The sequence below is a fragment of the Barbatula barbatula genome (assembly GCF_947034865.1).
Source record: "Barbatula barbatula genome assembly, chromosome: 14".
NCBI lineage: Eukaryota > Metazoa > Chordata > Actinopteri > Cypriniformes > Nemacheilidae > Barbatula > Barbatula barbatula.
This window is the reverse complement of record NC_136777.1, coordinates 12,784,240-12,803,528: the sequence shown is the minus strand read 5'-3', so window position 1 is coordinate 12,803,528 and position 19,289 is coordinate 12,784,240. Positions and strand designations below refer to the sequence as shown.

Below are 19,289 nucleotides of genomic sequence, written 5' to 3'. Positions count from 1 at the left end.
TCTTGATAACATTAAATGACTGGCCTATAAGTGAACTTTTACATTATTTTACTGCTTTAAACATTTAACAATGGATTGCTTCCCAATGGCTTCTATTATGTAGCCAAATCGAATGACTTTAGGAGATATTTCTTCAACAAGATCAATAAAAAACTAAATATTTATTGTTAAATCTAAGAAAAAAATTCCCTTTACTAAAGGAACTTAAGTTTGCAGAGGAGCTCACCGTGCACTGTCAAGCATCTTAAGGCACTTAAGGCAGGTTGGGTAATTCCCTCACCTCACACATGCACATACCATCTGTAGCACCTTCAAACCTCTGGAGACACACATGCTGCATTAACCTCTTACACAACCACACCGCCAAACACCTCACCGTCTCTCCTTTACACCGACTCTGATCCGAGGTTCAAATCAAGCCGTGCCGGCATCATAAACCATCCCCAAAAACCCCCAACAAAACTCCTGTAGTCATTTCTGAAGCTGGACTCACGACGGGAGTCTGATTAAATTAGAAGGCTGTCCAGCAGCTAAGGCTGCAAATCCAATAACCTCCCTCCATTTACTGGCACGCAACTTAATTAGGTTTTTAATACAGCTTAGTGCATGGAGCTGGCCTGCTCTGACCACTGCTGCCTCTGCCCGCTATTCAGAGAGTTGGAGACGGGAGAGCCGAGCTTCCCTGCTGACCCTGGTGAAAGGACACCATCTGCTGGCTCGCAGGCTAACTGAAGCCAGAGTAACGCTGACATCCGACTGCTGAGGCGGCTGTGAGTGAAACGACGGGCTGGATTTGCCATTTACGCATTTGTGAAAAATAAAAAATCATGTATAGATCATGCAAAACTGAAGGATACATCCGTCCTGAAATACAAGATCTTGAACGAATAGTTCCTCTTTAGCTTTAGGGACTAGCTGAATTTATTTTCTGTGTAATGGGCAGATGTCCCTCGGTTTATAAAAGCAAACCAAAAATCATACTTACTCTGATAGTTTAGTGAGATCATAAAAAGGCTTTTTCGTTTTACGCTTCTCATTAAATGTAACATTTTTTATGTGAATTGTCAGCAGGTGACGGAGCGCTCTGTGAGTTTGTAATAAACGCTAAGAGAGTGGAGGTGGCCTGCAGTGTTGCCACCTGTACAGCGAGTCTTGATGCTGATGGACTGGACTGAGGTTCTGCTGCTTGTGTGGCCTGCTGTGGCCTCGGGATGTGTGCTTTTTGTGACTGATGTTCAGTGCTTAGCATCTGTTTAGTGCTGGCCAAATGAATTGGCGAGAGGCGGACACTTTCAAAGCTCAGACAAATGAATCAAGAAAGACTCTTTTGATATTTCCCTCTTTTGGATTAAGAACAAACAAGTAATGTTTACTCTTTTACAGAATGCTCAACATTTTTAATAGACGTATAACAAATGTGATGGACGGTTATCAAACAGACAAATGAATACAATCAAACATCTGATAACAGCAACAATAGCAGTTTCGTTCAGGCAGGTTTAGTTCCTTCAATGCACAAACAGGAAAAAATCTCAACAAATGGAATGACAAATCACTAAATCCACAGAATTTACGAGGCTCCGTCAGCAGCATGCTGCGGATAGTGCCGGGAAGGGCTACTCGAGGCTTGGAGGAGGGATAAGCAGTATAGAATATATGCAATCTGTCTTGGCTTGACTATTAACACAGAACTGCCAGAGGCAGAGAGGGGATGCATTCGCCCACTCCCCCCAACACCCGGACCAGAGACGCTCTTACTGACCGCAGGCACTGCATCTCTCATATCCTATTCTATTAGACAAAAGTTATTTTGTATTTTCCTCCTCTTTTATTTACAGATGTAATCTGTGATTTTATGCAAAGAAAACATTTTCTTATATATTAACTGTCAAACCATTTATTATGTGTATGTGAAGATAAATAGAAGAATCCATTGTTAATTTATTATAATATTACAATATATTGAAAAGTACTAAAGTGAATTTTGGTATTAATATATGGAAATATTTGACAGTATATTCCCATGAATTGTTGTTTCAAAAGGGGGATTTAGGACACATGTTAAACTGGCACTTAAAGTAAACAAAAAAAAATGTTTTTAGGAACTACACAAACCTTTGGCTTTCAAACAAAGAAATCACATTTTACAGTAAATGTGACCCAGTCTGTGAAAACTAGGCGAAAGTCTCATAATCCAATACTGAGATAATGAGCATCAAAGATTTCAGTCATCAATTTCCCTCCGATTTCCATGTTTGACATGGTCTTGCTCGGTCAATATTAAAGATCGCTGCTGTCCATCTGAAACCTTGTATCTCCATATATTGTGATTTTTATTTTAAAGCATTGTTATTAGTCACCCTCTATGTTTGTCACCGGGTTTTGCGAATATCTGTATATATCCCAATAAAAGTAATAAAAACGTCTTGCCGACAAATAATTGAATCATCTAAAAAGTACAGTGTGTATCCATTTCCTGAAAAACAGCTCATTTGGACATGGAAGGTTTTGGAATGACAGCGACGATATGAAGGTAACATTTTCACGGAATGTCATTATATACACTGTGAGGATTTTATTGGGAAAATATTAAATCGCAAAAAAACGACACAAATAAGAGGATCTAAATCCACATGCAGCTGTAGTCCTGGACAGATGTTTGACCCAAAACGGCTGCTATAGTTATTTCTAGCCAACAGTAAACTGCCGAGCACTACACTGAAAACCTTTAAATGAGTCCACCTGACAAGCGCCAGATGGGTTGACCCAAAATGACAGCGTACCCCTGCCAAAAGACGCTCCAAAACACAATACTGCACAATACTGTCATCATCAAATCAACACTAATACTGGACATTCTGCAAACCAGCACCTGCTCAACCTACACATCAAACCTGCTAAAAAAATAGACCTCATCATAAACTTTGTCATCCTTAATGGGAACATCAAGCTTACACCACTGCAACTGAGTATCTTTGCAAATACAACACAATGTTATGAACATTGACGTCAATAAACATTTTTTATTTTATCTGACCTTTGCGTGTAGATATTACTGGCTTCCCAATTAACATAAAGATTCCCTGTACCCTCCACTGTAAAGGACGCATTTTACAGTTTTCATGCCTTGGGAAGCGCCCAGCACCCGCATAAGCAGAGCGGTACAGCATCGCTCCACAAGGCTCTGTCAGCAGGCCATGGAGCTGTTGCCCCCGGCAGCGTGGGCCAGCTGGCCGAGGAGGGGCAGGGGAAAAAGGGACATTAGGGTGGAGAGGCTCCCCGCTGCCCCCTAGCCGCAGAATCGTGAGTTGCACTACTGTGACATACAGGTATATGGAGCAGTTTATATGGAGCAAAACTGGACTTAATAGCACACGCCAACCAGCTGGAGTAATAGTTACTGATCACTTTTAATCTTTATACTTTCAGATATTTGGTTCTTAGTCACTAAGGTTTAGATTCAATGGCTATAATGGCTATTAACCTATTTTTTACCCATTCGTCATTATTAATGCCAAAGTAATGCTAACTGCATTATGATTATATAAATCAACCCATTTTTATAACCTTTTTTTCCGCATTCCATTTGGACTGATTCAGCAAAATGCAAAAACCCACACTCTTACAAACATCTGACCCATATGCTTAAAAAAAAAGCATTCGATTGTTGAACTGTTGAACATCATCCACATCACACATGCCACATGTACATCATCTTAACTCGCTGCCAACTTCATTTGCAAGTGAAAAGTTAACAAAGCCCTCTTGCTTTCAGGAGAAGCAGCGTGCCTAATTTTCTTGCACAAACACACATACACTCTTAAACAAGTGTGTATAAGACGTCTGTGGGGTGTGGAGGGGGGTGGGTGGTTTAGTAAGGAACCAGATGAAGCAGCCCTCGCCCGAGGCCCAGCCATCTCCCCAGCAGCAGCGCGGCTGTTCTCGGACATTTGTTCCATCGCACCATCTCCTCCAGTCTTTTCCGCAGCGCTCCAGCTACCGCTACACATGGCTCTCCATCCACACGCCGCTACCGTCTTCCTTTATGCCTCCATATGGGCGACAGAAGCCTGTCGATTTAGACACACATCTGCGTATATACTTCCACACTTCTTTAAGGGAACGGATCGGGTTTGTTGGTGAGAGAAAGTGATAACTGCTAAAGACACTTATTAGCAGATGTATGTTTGTGGGAATGAGAGAAGATGATTGTGAACCTTGTGCGAGGACGGTCTCGGAGCAGGTGAAAGTTTGGAAAAAATTACAAATAATAGCAAATCATTGGATATGGAGCTGAATTTAGATTTTTTTAGGCCGCCAAAACTACTGTATTTTAGTAAATACCTAACATGCATTTCATTTGTGCACGTTTGAGGTGCACGTGTAAGTTTTATGCCATTGTAAAATAGTTCAAATTATTTTTACAAAATAAAATAAAATACAAATAAATAAATAAAAATAACATATCTTTAAAAGTCGAACTATATATTATATGAAGTATTTCAATATGATGAGTATACTGTCAAAATATTTCATGTCAATTTTCCCAATTTCTTCCAATATATTTGTTTTAGGAATTTCCCCAAATTATTTGTATACTCAGACACGCATCGTGCAATAGCTTGCTTCTGGGAAATTTCAGCGCATATATTCAGTCCATATACATGAAGGCACACGTCTGAGACATACATATATTATAATGCATGCTTGTAAGATTATATTTAGATAAAATAACTTTTGAAATGAAATAGTTGAGTATAAATCACTGTAGCTAATTCAGCACACTGTCCGATGGTCTAAATCCAAAATATACAAAAATGATTGCCATTTAAAGCACAACGTCACACATTAAAAATCAGTAAGTCATTCAAAAATAAAAAAAAACACAAGGGTGGAATGCCAAGCTGGTTTGATAGAATATTATATGTAACTTCGATTTCTCCATTCCAGTGAATGGCTTTCACCACACTAACGCCAACCATCAAACCGAGCTGTGAATAAATGCATTTCTGAAATAAATATAGAATTAATATGCATATGTATTATTGATGTTCTCCATAAAGCCGGTGCTATTACGCACAATAGTTGGCCAACATTCCGTCTCTTTCATATATCACTGGCCCTAATCTCCAGGCAGAAAATATGCGAACGCCACATGGAAAATAAATAAATAACTTGCAGGAGTGAAACATTGTGTGCCGAAAACCCCTGTGTTGCTTGGCGTTGGCTCGAATGGTAAAAATAAATCAAGCTGATTTTCCAAATGTTTCATGCGTGCCACGCTGTTGCAGCTCTTCGCAGCACAGATTGCGCGCCCGATCAAGAATATCTGAGGTGGGGCCCCGGCTATTTGCATGTATGCCGAAGCCATTTGCACTAACTTATTAACACGTACACCTTAACCCACGGGCGGCAGGGTGAAGTGCCCTACCGAGCAGAGACACCCGGGGCACTAAACACGCGGGAGGCAGCAGACCTCCAACTCTCTTACTCAGAGCCGAGTGCTGAAGTTTGGCTCCGGCACCTTCTGTCTTACATACCAACAGCAGGAGAAATGGGGTTAGCGTCGCAATAAACAAAGCATGTTGATTTTGAAAGCCAGAGAGAAACGTTTGCTTGTACGGAAAACTTTTACAAATTGATTTTTCTCTTTTTGAACAGCATATGGATAGTTTGGTCCCGCACACATTCCTTCACTAAAACTTTCGATAGATTTTTTTTCACAAATCACTTGATCGATTTGGCAAAGACTTACACCCAAACTCTTCACACTAGAAAGGCAGATCAAAATGCAATTTTACATGATCTTTCATGGTATATGTAATTCTATGATCGTTTCTCACTCTTCCTATAGATTCTCTCGAAATGCTTCATCTCACCTCTGAGCTCGGTGTGTGAGCTCTTGTGAGAAACGTTGCGTAATTGAAAAGGTGACGAACCATTTTAACAGCTCCAGTTATGTGAGGAAAGCTCACTTACATTCCCACACTGAAGAACTATCTAAACACCACATCTTTTCATTACGGGGCAGTAACTTCTTTTTGTGTTTCGCCTCTATTTCTCTGGTTTTTGAGGAGGTGGCTGTTCACTAATATGTAAAGTTCTGCAGGAAACAGAAGGATGTTGTGCTCCCAGCAGAAGCTCGGTTCAGACTTGAGTTGCTGTGGATACACCCACACTCACTTACTCGCCCACATGCTGGCTCGGGCGGTGTGCCAGACGCCCCTCAACCCTACACTCAGCGGCCACATGTGCCCCTTCCTGAAACACGTACATACACACTCTAACTCGCACATCACTGAGATATAAATATATTCAACATACTTCTCCTTCCAGTTAATTATAAGGACAAATTTAAGGGTTAGAACATTGCGGCCAATAAACCCAATTGTGCTTACTAAATTAAAGAGTGACTGACTTAATTCTCCAAGTTTTAATAAGTCTAATAAGAAATCGGCTACTAGAATACCTTGTTAAAGTTACCCTCTGAAATACTCTTACGTTACTGACAAGTCATTTTGCTGTCGTCTAAAGAGGTTTCTCTGGATTTTTAATTCTGTGACTGTGAGTCAGACTGGATCAACAGTATGATAATATCACAATCATTTGAGCAAAATTAAGAAAATGAAACTATAAATTGAAATAGAACCTTGACAACATTTAAGGTTTGATAAAGATTTCGCTGAGTAAATTAATAAAAATATTAAAAAAAATTAAACATGTAAGTATTTATTAATCTAAACCTTAAGAGAGAACTATAGCAGTAAACATATTTTGCACTATATTTTGCCCGATTATATTGATGCATTTTGAAATGTTGCTCAAATCGTTTTCAGTGTGTCTAAGCCTTTTAATCATACTGTGAACACTCCCGTTTTGGACTGGGAGTCTCCAGTTATTCCCCCCCATTTCCTGAACGCGGTTGTGAACGGACCACCAACAGAGACCGGAACGCGTTCAAGAACAGCCCCTGCAACCCCCCCCCAAACGCGATCGCGGATCTCCCGGATTTTGGTAGCGAAATGTTGACAGGTATGATTTTAATTCCAGATTTTCTTTCTGAATCCAATAAAAAAATCCCTCATATCAATTCATTGTCAATCTAAAAATAATAATCCTTGTTGATTTTACCTGCGTAACCTATTATGCGGATGGTGTTATACATTAAACAAGCCACAGTTGGGACTGAGTGCCTGTTGAATCGAGACTACAGGTAAGAGCTGTGTGTGTCGTGTACCTTTGTTTCATACGCTGATGCATTCTCCCGTGCTGCATGCACTGCTCCTCCATCTCCTCACAGCGACCTCGCAGTTTTTCTGTGCTCTCCTGCAGGTGTTCTCTCTCCAGGGACAACTGCTCTATCGCCGCTCTACACACACACACACACAAACAAACACGTCATTTAAAAATTCCCATACTGTAAAACACATGTTTCTGATCTAATATTATAGTTGGATAATATATGGGAGTAAACTGAATACAGCAACAGAATTCACAAAACCTGAAGAAAGAGTTTACATTATATTTACGCATTTGCCAGATTATCCAAAGAAACTTTTTTGTAACACTGCGTACACTCGGGGGGAATCGAACCCACAAGCTTTTCCCTGCCAGCTGGGATACTACAGGTAGTATCTGTTCATGTATGGATAGTGAAAGACAGGGAGAGAATGTCAGATCAAATCTTGCATTGCTTGCATCAGCAGCACAAGCACTAACCGATACGTCAGTCTTATAAACTGTTAGGAAGAGAACACTTAACAAGACTGCACACTCGTTGTAACCAAAACCACCTGATCATGCTGCCATCAGGTACATCTCTGCCAACTCTACTCTATTAGCACTGTAAACACCCGCTCTCCAAAGTTAAAGAGCCTACACAAAAGACGTCAGCTCCCTGACTGCATGTGTAAACTTGTTTAAAGTATTCACGTAAGTCGACAGCACATTTCATAATGGCCTGTTAACTGTTAGAAATACAACTAATTACAGCCAACGGCATAACTTACTATGATGTGTATGAGAGCAACCTTCATCTGCAGAATGAACCCTGACACCGGCGTGCTGCGTTCTCATCTGCCTATATGTTTAATTCACTGCACTGAACAGAAGGCCACACCGTCACCGGATATAAAACAACAGGACAGAGAGGAGGAAAATAAATCAGGTGTGTGCGCATGTGTATGATTTTAGGTTGCCATATAAATATATATTGTGGTGCTGTAACCGATTTTTACTTTAAATGTGGTGAGATAAATGAATTTGATCAAATCCACGTCGTACATTTTTAATGTGGTTGAAGTTGCATACACTTGTACTTGGGTGTGATTCATTGAAGAAAACATGAAATTGACCAATAATCATGCAAATTTGATACCATAAACCATTGGACACGGCACAAATCATCCTGAGGCTATTAGTGTGTTTTCAACTATTAATGCTTAAAATAATTCCAAGTACATCATGACAAAACTGCACAGTGGTCACTTCTGACATTTCCTTCAACTGCCCACACGCAAGCGTAAATCTGTCAGCACTTTCAGAAACACGCCATAGAGTACGATCACGAAAACATTAAGGTCATTTGCAGCATTTATCTTCTCACATGCCCTCTTGAGTTCTGCGTGCAGGCGGAAAGGGAGGGTGGGCTGGGGGGGACGGAGAATGCGAGCAGCAGTGGCCTGTACCTTCCCAAGCTGGGCTGACTGACCATGGCAGATTGCAAGCTGCGATGTGAGTAATGCGCTTTACACTGTTTTAACAGCTGACTACCCCAGAGGCCTGAGGTGAGAGGCACATGTGATAGGCAGAGAGCAAAGCTTGAGCACAGGACAGACTGTCGTGTGCCAAGGTACAGTGACAGCTCCCTTACTGGGGCACAGACTAGAGCAGTATGGCACGGAAAGGATGCCACGCTCTGGATAACACACCGCGAGCGTACGGAATATAGGCATACGAGAAGATGCAGACTTTGCAAAGATTTAGCAAGATCAAACAGTTGAGAAGAGGAAGTCGGTGTGCAATTCAAACATTTTCACCCATCTCAGTATGAGGAAAAGCACAGATAAGCACTATGTATAGATTGATGGACTGGAAACGGATTTCCTAATGTTGTCGTTCAGCTTTGCATATGCTAGACAGGCTAGTGATGATGACTGAAGAAACAGAACATACTGTGATCGGGACAGCCAGAGTTCCCACTTCTTTTGACCGATGAATTTCAATGACTTTTCCAGTCATTGCTGATTACTCACAAGAAGCAAATTCTAGATAACAGATTTCAGAGCTGAGCAGACGAAAATATAAAAACGGGATGACTTTTTTAGGCTTGGGCCTCATCGTTTTAAATCCACAGATATCTTCCGTCTGATTCGACTTCCACTCATTGTGACCCACTGAACTGTCTGATTTGATGCCAAAACGAGGTTGGTTTTCACACAAAACTGTGTTGGAAATAAGTTGGAAGTTGTAAAAATGGGGTTAGCTGGTTACCTCACAAACGTATAGATATCTCCTGTTAACACTTTCTCTGACAAGTGGATGCAACAAGACCTAGTTTCCATTTTACTCATGTGACGTTCAACATAAACCCTACTGGAACATACTGCCCATGCATAGCTATAACTGTGAGGTATAGAAGATCTGAAAGGAGGAAAGGTGCTACATGCCTGCTGTCCTGCGTCAGTTCCTCCAGCTTCTCCCTGAGTATGTGACATTCCTCCTTCAGTTTCCCGATCAGGTTGTTTTGAGCACTCAGCAGATCATCGGTTTCTCTGGCTGTGCAGATAAAGCACCAACTCATGAACACAGCAATGACACAGATATGATCTAAAATAGTGGTTCTCAAACTGGGGGGCCAAGATGGATCTGGGGGGCACATATTGGTACACTGTAATAAATTAGATAATCCTACAAGACCCAAACGTACTTAAATGTGGAAATATTAAATGTTGTCTAGCATCCCACACGATTACGTCCCAGCGCTGTTATACTAAATATCATCACTTTTGAAGTTTAGAGGACTTCAATGAACTGTTGCATTGTATCGGAAATAAACAAACATGTAATTCATAATTACTGTAAATATTCGATATGCATTCAATATTCATAACAAACGATATGATGGGAGGGATGGGCCGAAAGGGAACCAACAAAACAAGGCTGTTATTCATTCAGTTTAGCTTTCATCAAGTTCAAAATGTTAAAGAAGCTGTTAAAAACAAACTGGACAGTGTTTAAAAAGTAATCTCCAGGCATTTCTGTCTATTGAAACGACTAAAACCAATCCGTTTAAAGGGATGTGGAGGCAGGAAAAATAATTAGCTATTGACAGTGACCATTATATGCTAAGAGAAGAAAGTGGTGTGTGATATTAAAGGACTAATTCCATAAGCCCAGAGAGTTTCACACTGAGCTTCTGATGCCATTTCTCTTTAGACAACATGTGTGCTGTGCAGCCGCGCCAAAAAGAAGCCCTTTGTTTTCTCTGCGCTTTGTTCTGGCAATCAGCATGCCTCAAGTTTCTGGAAACACAGGTAAATAAACTAAACTCGCCCATCCAGATGGTGCAACAGATGTGAGAGCAGCACTCTGAAATCAGCAGACAGTGGGCAGCGTTGCCCGCCTCCCTCCCATTTTTAAACGCTAACTAATACGTAGCGCAGAAGCGCCGGAGAGCCGAGCATCTGCTCCCTTCGGCCAGCCAAAGGTTACAGGTGTTCCTGATGCCGTCCCGCACAGCGTGGCACATCGACCGGAGCTTGCGGGCGGAAGGGTGGGGGAGGCGGTTGTTCTGGCAAGGGGCGACAAGGCAGCGGACACCCACCACTCCTCTCGTGCTGCGCTTCCATTTGCTGGAGCTTCTGTGTCAGCTCGTGTTCGCGCCGCTGTGCCTGGAAGGTCAGAGCGGCCATGTCCTCTCCACAGCAGCGCACTGCCGCCTCCTTCTCCTGCCTGCGGAGTGAGAGAGCGAGGGAGAAAACAGATAGATAGAGACACACGTGAACTGTAGATCATATATTCAGATTGCAAGCAAAACAACATGGAAAACATGTAAAATTTCCTTTACAAAAAAATTCTAATTTACTTTATCTGGCGACCCAGCTGCCGCAATATGACCATTTCTTGATAGGCATTTTTAACACTGTAGCAATGCGTAAATGCATTAATAAAATGTATTCTAGTATTCTATTCGAGTAGGGATGTAATGATTCACTCAGCTCAACCATGCGAGGCGATTCACGATACTGATATCACACGATTACATTTATTAGTGGAGACATATAAAAAATTGAACAACTACCTTTTTATTATTTCTCAAATGCTGCACATTTCTTTGTAAAATAAAAAATATTGAGATTCATTTAACATTTCAACCGGCTTGAATCGTCAAGTAAAATCGTCTTGAGTAAAAGTATTCGACTGAATAATAAATGGAATACATTTTTTATAAATGAAGACATTTTTTACAGTGTTTTAATGCATGACTGTTGACAATCACAGTATTTTCCGTTCACTATGCGTTCATATGGCCCAGTATGTTCATACTCTTTTACTATTAACTAAAAATATATACTTTCCCTTAACAAAACACATACAAGTATATACTTTTAGAGCACAGTTGAGATTCCGCTACACTACCTATGAAAACAGGTGTACCGTATCTGACCAATCAGCATCCAGGACCACAACAAAATACTTTTCAACATACATATAGACCATGTGACTTTATCCCACATCTTCAGTCTATCATATTCACACTTCACGCTAGATTTAGTTTATTTATTGTCCCCTCCTTTATGTTACGCATCTCCGTTGATTTCAATCACCCGTGTTGTGCTCTGAAATGCTTCTGTAACATTGAAACGCTTTACAGTTATTCTAACAGCTTTGTTGACTCTCCGAGACACAAAAACATGGGACCGACTACACAGTGGAACCTGAGATGAAATAATTGACATTGAGAAGTTCAAACAAAGCAGCTCTGTGCTAAAGCACCTCAAAGGTGAAAACAAAAGCGAAATCAGCGATACAAATCAATTCCAACACAACGGACTGGTCGAACAACATCATAAACAGCTAAATTAGTTTACGCTACAAAAGCCACCACATAATGCATGCCAAAAAAAGTAAAAGGACGAGGAAAAAAACACCCACAAAACTCAAGTCAAAGTGTGTTAATTAACAGTGAAGCCTGAAAACTTTTCTCGCACACTGGGTTTGGAATGTAGCTGGAGAAGTGACCGTCTCTGCAGGCCTGCTGTCGTCTGGAGTGTGAAGGCGCTCCGCCTGCGAGAGCTGCGCGCGCGAGAGCGAGCGGGGGGAGAGCGCGCGGCCCCCGCTGTGCTTGAACAGCGGCCTAAAACACCATCCACACCAGCGCTCAGCAGGGGCTCACAAAGGCCTCACAGCCAGCCATTTGTTACTGTGGCTTTCCAGGGGGCCCAGCCACTCGCTGGGGTGCGGGGGTGTGGATGGAGCGGAGGGGGGGTCGGGTGTTTGTCGACCAATTAGCATGAGATGGAACGCCAGAAAGTTACGGAGAGCACTTTAGGGAAAAAGTTGGCTGAGCGAGAGGCCTTCGAGTGAGATACTGTGGACACCAACAGGAAGGAAAGTTTCTGCGTTTAAAAGCAAAGGATATTTGTTGAAGAAGTACATGTATGCGAGTTGCTGAAGTTGTGTTATCTTCTATGAATTGGTGGTATTTTTACACATTCATCGCACTAACATAGCATTTGTCCGATGTATAGACTGATTCTAAGTTAAATGTATTTAATCAATGCTGTGGTAGTGTATAATTTTTTGGAGGATGTCTTGACAGAAATGCACTATAATGATCATAACTATGTGTTCAGAGGTGTATAAAGACCTTACATAATGAAGTGGTATGTTTTTATTAGCTTAGAATGAGCTATATCTATCTACATACACCTCGGTTCCCCTTACATGGAATTCGCAATGTTGTTTCTACAGTAGCCCTAAACGGACAAACTGCTCTACAGAACGCGTTTCGTAAATACGTTATTTCCTTCGGTAAAGACGCAAAACCGAGACAACATCTTAGCTCTGCGTCAGCCACCGTAGTGCTTCGAAAGGGAAAGGGTGGAGTGAGCGGTTGGTTGCCATTCACAATCTCGCCGCTAGATGTCGCTAGATTTGATACACTGGGCCTTTAAAATGAAATAACAACAGTGCTGCTCAGTTTACATTAAAGTGTTTGAGCCATAATGGAATTTCACAATAGCATTTTTAATTTTTGTTCACATTACCTGGTTAACATTACGTAAAAATAAACATTTGAGGTCAGAGGAAATGAGATATTTCATGGCCTTCCCATTTTATTGTTATTTGGTTCTTTTTCATCCATTAATGAGCATTTTTAATGAACACTTATAAACCCAGATCAGGCAGCTCTGACTCACCTCAAAACCTCTCTATCCAGTCTAACAATGCCAGGTCAGGGTGTGTTTGCTCACTGCTGTTAATGATGTGAGCGCAGCCTAATGTCCTCCGGTCAGGAGCCATAGCCGGGTCGGTCAGCCTGCCTGGTAGGGAGCAGCGTCGAGCCGCGGATAGCGGTTTCCGTGGCTGGGTGCTGTTGGAGCGCAAGGGCCGAGGGCTGCCTAAGTGGGTACTATTCAAGCTGTTGCCCATTTGATTTGGACTACCACAGACCGTTCGAGCGCAGAGTTTGCAGCACCCTGCGGTGCTCCGTGATCCCACGCCAGAAATGACCAAATGCTACCGTTCCTAAAATGTGCGCAAATTGGAGTCAGCCGTTTGGCTTCGTGAGCACTCAACAGTACACAAGGACACTTGCCATCGTTTGTATGTTAATATATGTGCGAGGGAAAGTTTTGCAAGTAGAAGTATAGATTGCACGGCGGGAGAGAAGGGAATGAGATGGAGGGAGTTAATATGGCGTACTTTAGTTCTAAGATTGGTTTTCTCATACCATGACCATACCATGTGGGAAGCTATGATGTCTCACGCTTTTAGTAAGTAGAAAAAGTGTAATTCAGTTCAAAGGTCTGAGAGCTGAATGTTAGGTAATGCAGTGAATGCACAAATACTTCCTTCATTGTAAAGATACAAGAACATACCATTTACTATATTGAAAATATTGAGGAAAACTTGGCCAACATGCTAATACAAGAAGTGGTAAAACCTGCTCGCGCCAAATCTCAGATGTTTTGCGGCACTCATTCAGCTTCACTTGGTCAGTGTGTCAATCTCACCGCTACTTCCTGTTTCACATTGACACGCACTCGCTCGCCCCATCCTTCCAGGAGCAGAGCCCAACCTGAGCCGCCTCGACTCGCCTCCACCGCACTTACACACCGTATATTTCTTCTACATCCAAACAGCACTTATTACAGTGCCTGTCAGCCACTCCGTTCGCCCCGTACCCCCCCGCACACCCTCCGTTTATACCCCCATCACTGCTCCCTCCCACCCTTTTTCCTTTAACTAAACTGGCTCTGGCTCCCTCCATCTGGTCCCCTTTCCTTCAGCAGCCCCGCACCTGTTCACACCTCCTCTCCTGTTGGACTGCATTGAACATTTCCTCCGATGCCAGGGCTATTCTGGCACTCGCAACCTCTCTGTCATTCAATCCATCTGTCAGAAGTGAACTTTGTTTACCGCCAGCTTCTGCTTTCTTCTTCAAGAAGCGCGAAACCCCCTCAAGGTCAGAGGAAAAACGAATTGCAGACGCCACCAATTTACAAACAACCCCCTCCCTTTCTAAAAGAAACCCCTATCAACAGACCAACTAATCACGATAATCATTTTTTCTTATGTATCCTTAGAGACTCTGTTGTGGTTTCGAAACGCGAGCAGAGGAAGCCGAGATGTGTTCACATATGCCGAATGCATACCCACGTAGTCTGACTAGGTCAAGTAATTGCAGACTTCAGATGTGTGCTTATAATAAGAGTTTCCTAATGATAAACCGAAATACATTGAAATGCTCCGTTTGCGAGTGTTAATGTAACGCTTTGCAGATTTTGCAAAAAAGCAGCAATTAAAGGAACGGTTCACCCAAAAATGAAAAACATGTCATAATTTCTTCAACCTTATGTGCCTCCAAGTCTGCATGACTGTACTGTCTTTGCTGGAGACCATTTAAAATGTTTTGTCTTCAATTAATAGCTATCGCATCATAAAATACTACTCTTTAAACTTATACTTAATTTTTTGGATGTTGGATATTCCAAAAAGGACCTTTTACCCTGTTCTACACAAGAAAAGTCAAAAAGCTTCGGAACGAAGTAGGAATGAATGACATTGTTAGATGAACTTTCCCTCTAATCCATCATTGTATAAACTCAATCAAAGCTTTCTGCTATGTGCATTCTGCTTTTAAAATACGAAAAACTGGACACAAACAAAAGCACAAACATGAAATGAAGTGAGTGAGAGAATGACACAGACAGAGCCCTATCCCAGGGTGCAACAGCCTGTGACGGAGCTGCCGAGGCTCGCGCTCTAGGCGCATGACGCATTGCCACAGCTCAGCCTGACCTGGAGGGGCTTTTGCCAGACCCCCCTCCTGCGTCACCTCACACGGCAGGCCCAACTAAACAGCGCTGCCTTCATCATCCCTCCATCACACACCAAATGCGCTCTCCAAAATCCTGACGTGCCCATGCTCGGATTCCAAACCCGCCACAAAAAGTGCATGGCCATTGAGGAGCATAACAAACAGCGCTTTTAACCCAACGGGGTGTCGGGCTGGCGGGTCTAAGGGTTGTGCCTAACTCTTCCGCTCTCGTTTCGTGACAGGTTTTTGTGTGAGAACGCCCGATTTGTGATGGACTCCTCATGCCATCTGGAGACGGGAGGAGATGAGGAGATAGGCTGGAGGAAAAAAGATGGAAAGAGATAGCTGTCCTACATGAGGACATGGGATTTTTAGATACAGTATGCTTGAGAAAGTTTTGTGACTATAAATATTAGGATGAACAATCTGCACCAATTAGGCAACAATTAAATGTGACCCTGGACCACAAAACAAGTCATAAGTAGCACGGGTATATTTGTGGCAATAGCGAGTATGGGTCAAAATGGTAGAGTTTTCTTTTATGACAAAAAAATGCAGCAAAATCGTTAACAATAATGGCCGCAAAGTTAAGTTTGGTATCCATATAAAGCTTAGAATTTCTGATTCATATACTTTCCACAATGTCATTACAGCGATAAACCAATAGAGAGCCTACAAACAAACCTGTTTATTCCTAGCAATGGTCTCTGATCAACTTTAAAGGTGATTTTCTCAATATTTAGATTTTGTACCCTCATATTTCGTCCTATCAGTTTCTGCAAAAGCGTGTCTGTGTAACCCCTGAGCTGGCAAATTATATTTTGTTAAAGGCTAAGAAACCCACTTTAACCACTATGAAATACATTTAGAAAAAAAACTAAAAGCACCTACTATTAGTTTAATTCTTGACAATTACATTTTATTTACAAGTTTTTTGATGAGATCCATTTTGATTACTAGAATAAAATGTTCTCCAAATATCAACCCATATAAACATATTACTAACAAACCTGTATTTAAGTGGGCTATTTAATGAAAAGGTAGGAAGAAATACAAAAATGTCTGCATTCTGGGTAAATAGATTAACTTTACCTCAACTACTCCTTTTAGAGCACAAACTCCCAGAAACACATGGACACATTTAGTTAACCATTAATTAGCTATCAGTGCTCTTGTCCCAGCTATTGTTAATATGGAACCTGAAGTCTATTATTGAAATTGACCAAGAAAAAGTGTCATGAAGAGGCTTCGAAAAGAAGAAAGAGGAGGAGAACAACCCAGCTTCCAGGAACAGTAAGTAGGGCACTTTCTCTGGGCAGAGTTGGCCCAAGTGCGAACAGTTGCACCCGACAGATTTGCTCCCACTTTGCCTGGGGACCGGCAAACATTCTGTCCTGTACCATCATGCCTGACACAGAGCTGGGCCACGGCACTGGAGCAATTCTCTTCAAGATCCAATGACATACATTTTTAATAGAGCTAGGAGTCTGTAGTTTAACATTTACAAAAAATAATTATTTTAATTGATGGACTCAAACATCTATAACTATAGGAGTTATAGGATTTGTCACTAAACGATGCAATGCATTACAATATAATATAATAAAATCTGATCAAACGTGGTCAAAATGTGGTCAGATTAAAAAAATCTATTAATGTTTATTACAAAGTATGTTATTGCAGAAGACACAAATATAAGCATGAGGCCAAATCACATCACAGTGTTTTTTTACTGTTAGAAATGAAACAGGTCAACAATAGTATACAGAAAAGCATGTGAAGTTGGGTAATATTACAGTAAATTTAACAGACTATTAAATGCTGTATCCAAGCATTTAATTTCTATTTTCAAATGGCCATCACTGCTTACTGACATCCAGTGAAACATTTCCTCTAAACAAGAATTCAACCAACAGTTCAGCTCAGATCTGTTCCACAATTGTAATCATTCATATTATCAGTCATCGTCTTTAAGGCAAAGTGTTTGCCAGCTTTGGACATATTACAAAATGCAGCAAACATACGCATTTAGTTGGCAAACACTTCTAGTTACAGAGGCCATATTCAAGTGTGTGTGCTCTCTCGTGTACTCTCCATTGTCCTAATAGGGGCCTGTAAATGAATGACACATATGTAACTGCCTTGAACTTGGTTACACTGTTGAATAATAGAGCAAATTGCTGGCAATGAGTTGAGGGCTTGTTTGGTTGACGGGCGTAGCCTCTGGCACTGCATCTGGTCTAATAGGCCAGTGGAGGAACATAATGCATGGACGAGGGAGGGAGGGACCACGGCTAATCAATGCAAACATTACACAAACATTCAATAACAGTTTTTTTTCTACTTTACATAGTATTTTATTTTATGAACAGAACGGGTGGTTAAGGCACAAGAAACAATTTTTTTAAGAGTTTTTAAAGCTTAAAAAGGCTACATTCATGTAGAGAAAGCTAAGTGAGGCAAGTTATGCCATTGCAAGGACCTTAAAAAGATGTTAAAAGGTCTAGTGCAAACAACCAGAAAAGTGCAAAAGGTCTAGAACAACAACCAGAACACATACACTTATGATAAGTATCACTTGATTTTTGTTTGCAACAACTTCTCGTTGACCGTTTAAGCATGACATCGCTATTCTGTGTCACCAAGGTCAACTAAGTCTCCACCAAGATGGTGAGAATTACAGAAGACAAAAGCTTTCGTCTTGCCCTTTACCGTGTGAAGTGAAAGAGGAGTCTGAGGCCAGCAACCCTGCCGGCGAGGCGTGAAGACGTGGCAAGGTCTCAACCCAGGCCAACGGGCACACCACTGTCAACATCATGACACTCACTGGGCGGCTCGCCGGCACTCTCCCGCCTGGCCGGCAGCGGTCCCAGCTGCCCCATCCGTTACTGTCTGATTAGTTCTGCTAAGCAGCCCCTCCCCTCCATGCCCCATAGCCATCTGCTCCCCCAACAAGATGGCTGCTGCCCAGCACCGTGCGCGGCGCCCTGCTACCTGCCAGTGCCCGAGCCCGCACTCACCCCTAAGCGCTAACATGGCTCCTCGTGGCTGGCGGCAGCCCCCGTTACGTTTGCTAGCACTTCTGACAAGGGGCGCGGGCTACGCTCCTTTATTTGCTGTCGGATGGTACAGGCGCCTCCCGCCGACTTGGTTAGCTGCAGTTTGGTGGCGTGGCAGACTTTGCTCGCCGCGGCAGCCTCCCTCTGGCGTGGGGCTGCATCTGCTCGCTCTTTTATTCATTTTCCGATTCTCCACCTTTCAGGGGATTGTCATCCTCTATGCACTCACGCGCGGCTGAGGGAAAGCAGAGAGGCGTGCAAAGTTTAATGGAATTCTGGGGTGGGATGAACAACTTTTTTAATGCCAACACTGCAGTTGGTCTGACAATTCTCAGACTTCTTGTACACAAACTCGGAGAGAGGACAAATCAATGACACAACTGAACAACTAAATGAAAGATTTACAATGTTTATTGGACCTTTGCGTGTGTAGGGCACGCAATATATGCTTGTGTATTTCCAACCCGGTGTTGGGTAAAAAAGGGACAAACCCAACTGTTGGGTTTTAAATTATCCCATGCTGGGTTGTTTTAACCCATTGTTGGGTCAATAAAATTTTTGGGGGGCGGGGTCAAGTGAACCTAGTGGCTGGGTTTGTCCCATTTTGACCCAACACTGAGTAGAAAATAACCCAGCATTTGGTGATGTGCATGAAGACAAGAATCTACAAGTTCATTCACACT

At 42.1% G+C, this 19,289-nt stretch overlaps 1 protein-coding gene across 2 annotated transcripts in view; it reads right to left on the bottom strand.

Moving 5' to 3' along the window:
• The window catches only part of sdccag8 (SHH signaling and ciliogenesis regulator sdccag8), a 33,051-nt gene that overhangs the window by 3,237 nt on the left and 10,525 nt on the right, over window positions 1-19,289 (bottom strand). For both annotated transcript variants that reach the window (XM_079473337.1, XM_079473338.1), the window contains exons 14-16: window positions 10,826-10,953; window positions 9,669-9,777; window positions 7,238-7,369 (exon numbers count right to left, since the gene is read on the bottom strand). In XM_079473337.1, coding sequence (XP_079329463.1) covers window positions 7,238-7,369; window positions 9,669-9,777; window positions 10,826-10,953 — 369 coding nt within the window. The remainder of the gene's footprint in view (window positions 1-7,237; window positions 7,370-9,668; window positions 9,778-10,825; window positions 10,954-19,289) is intronic.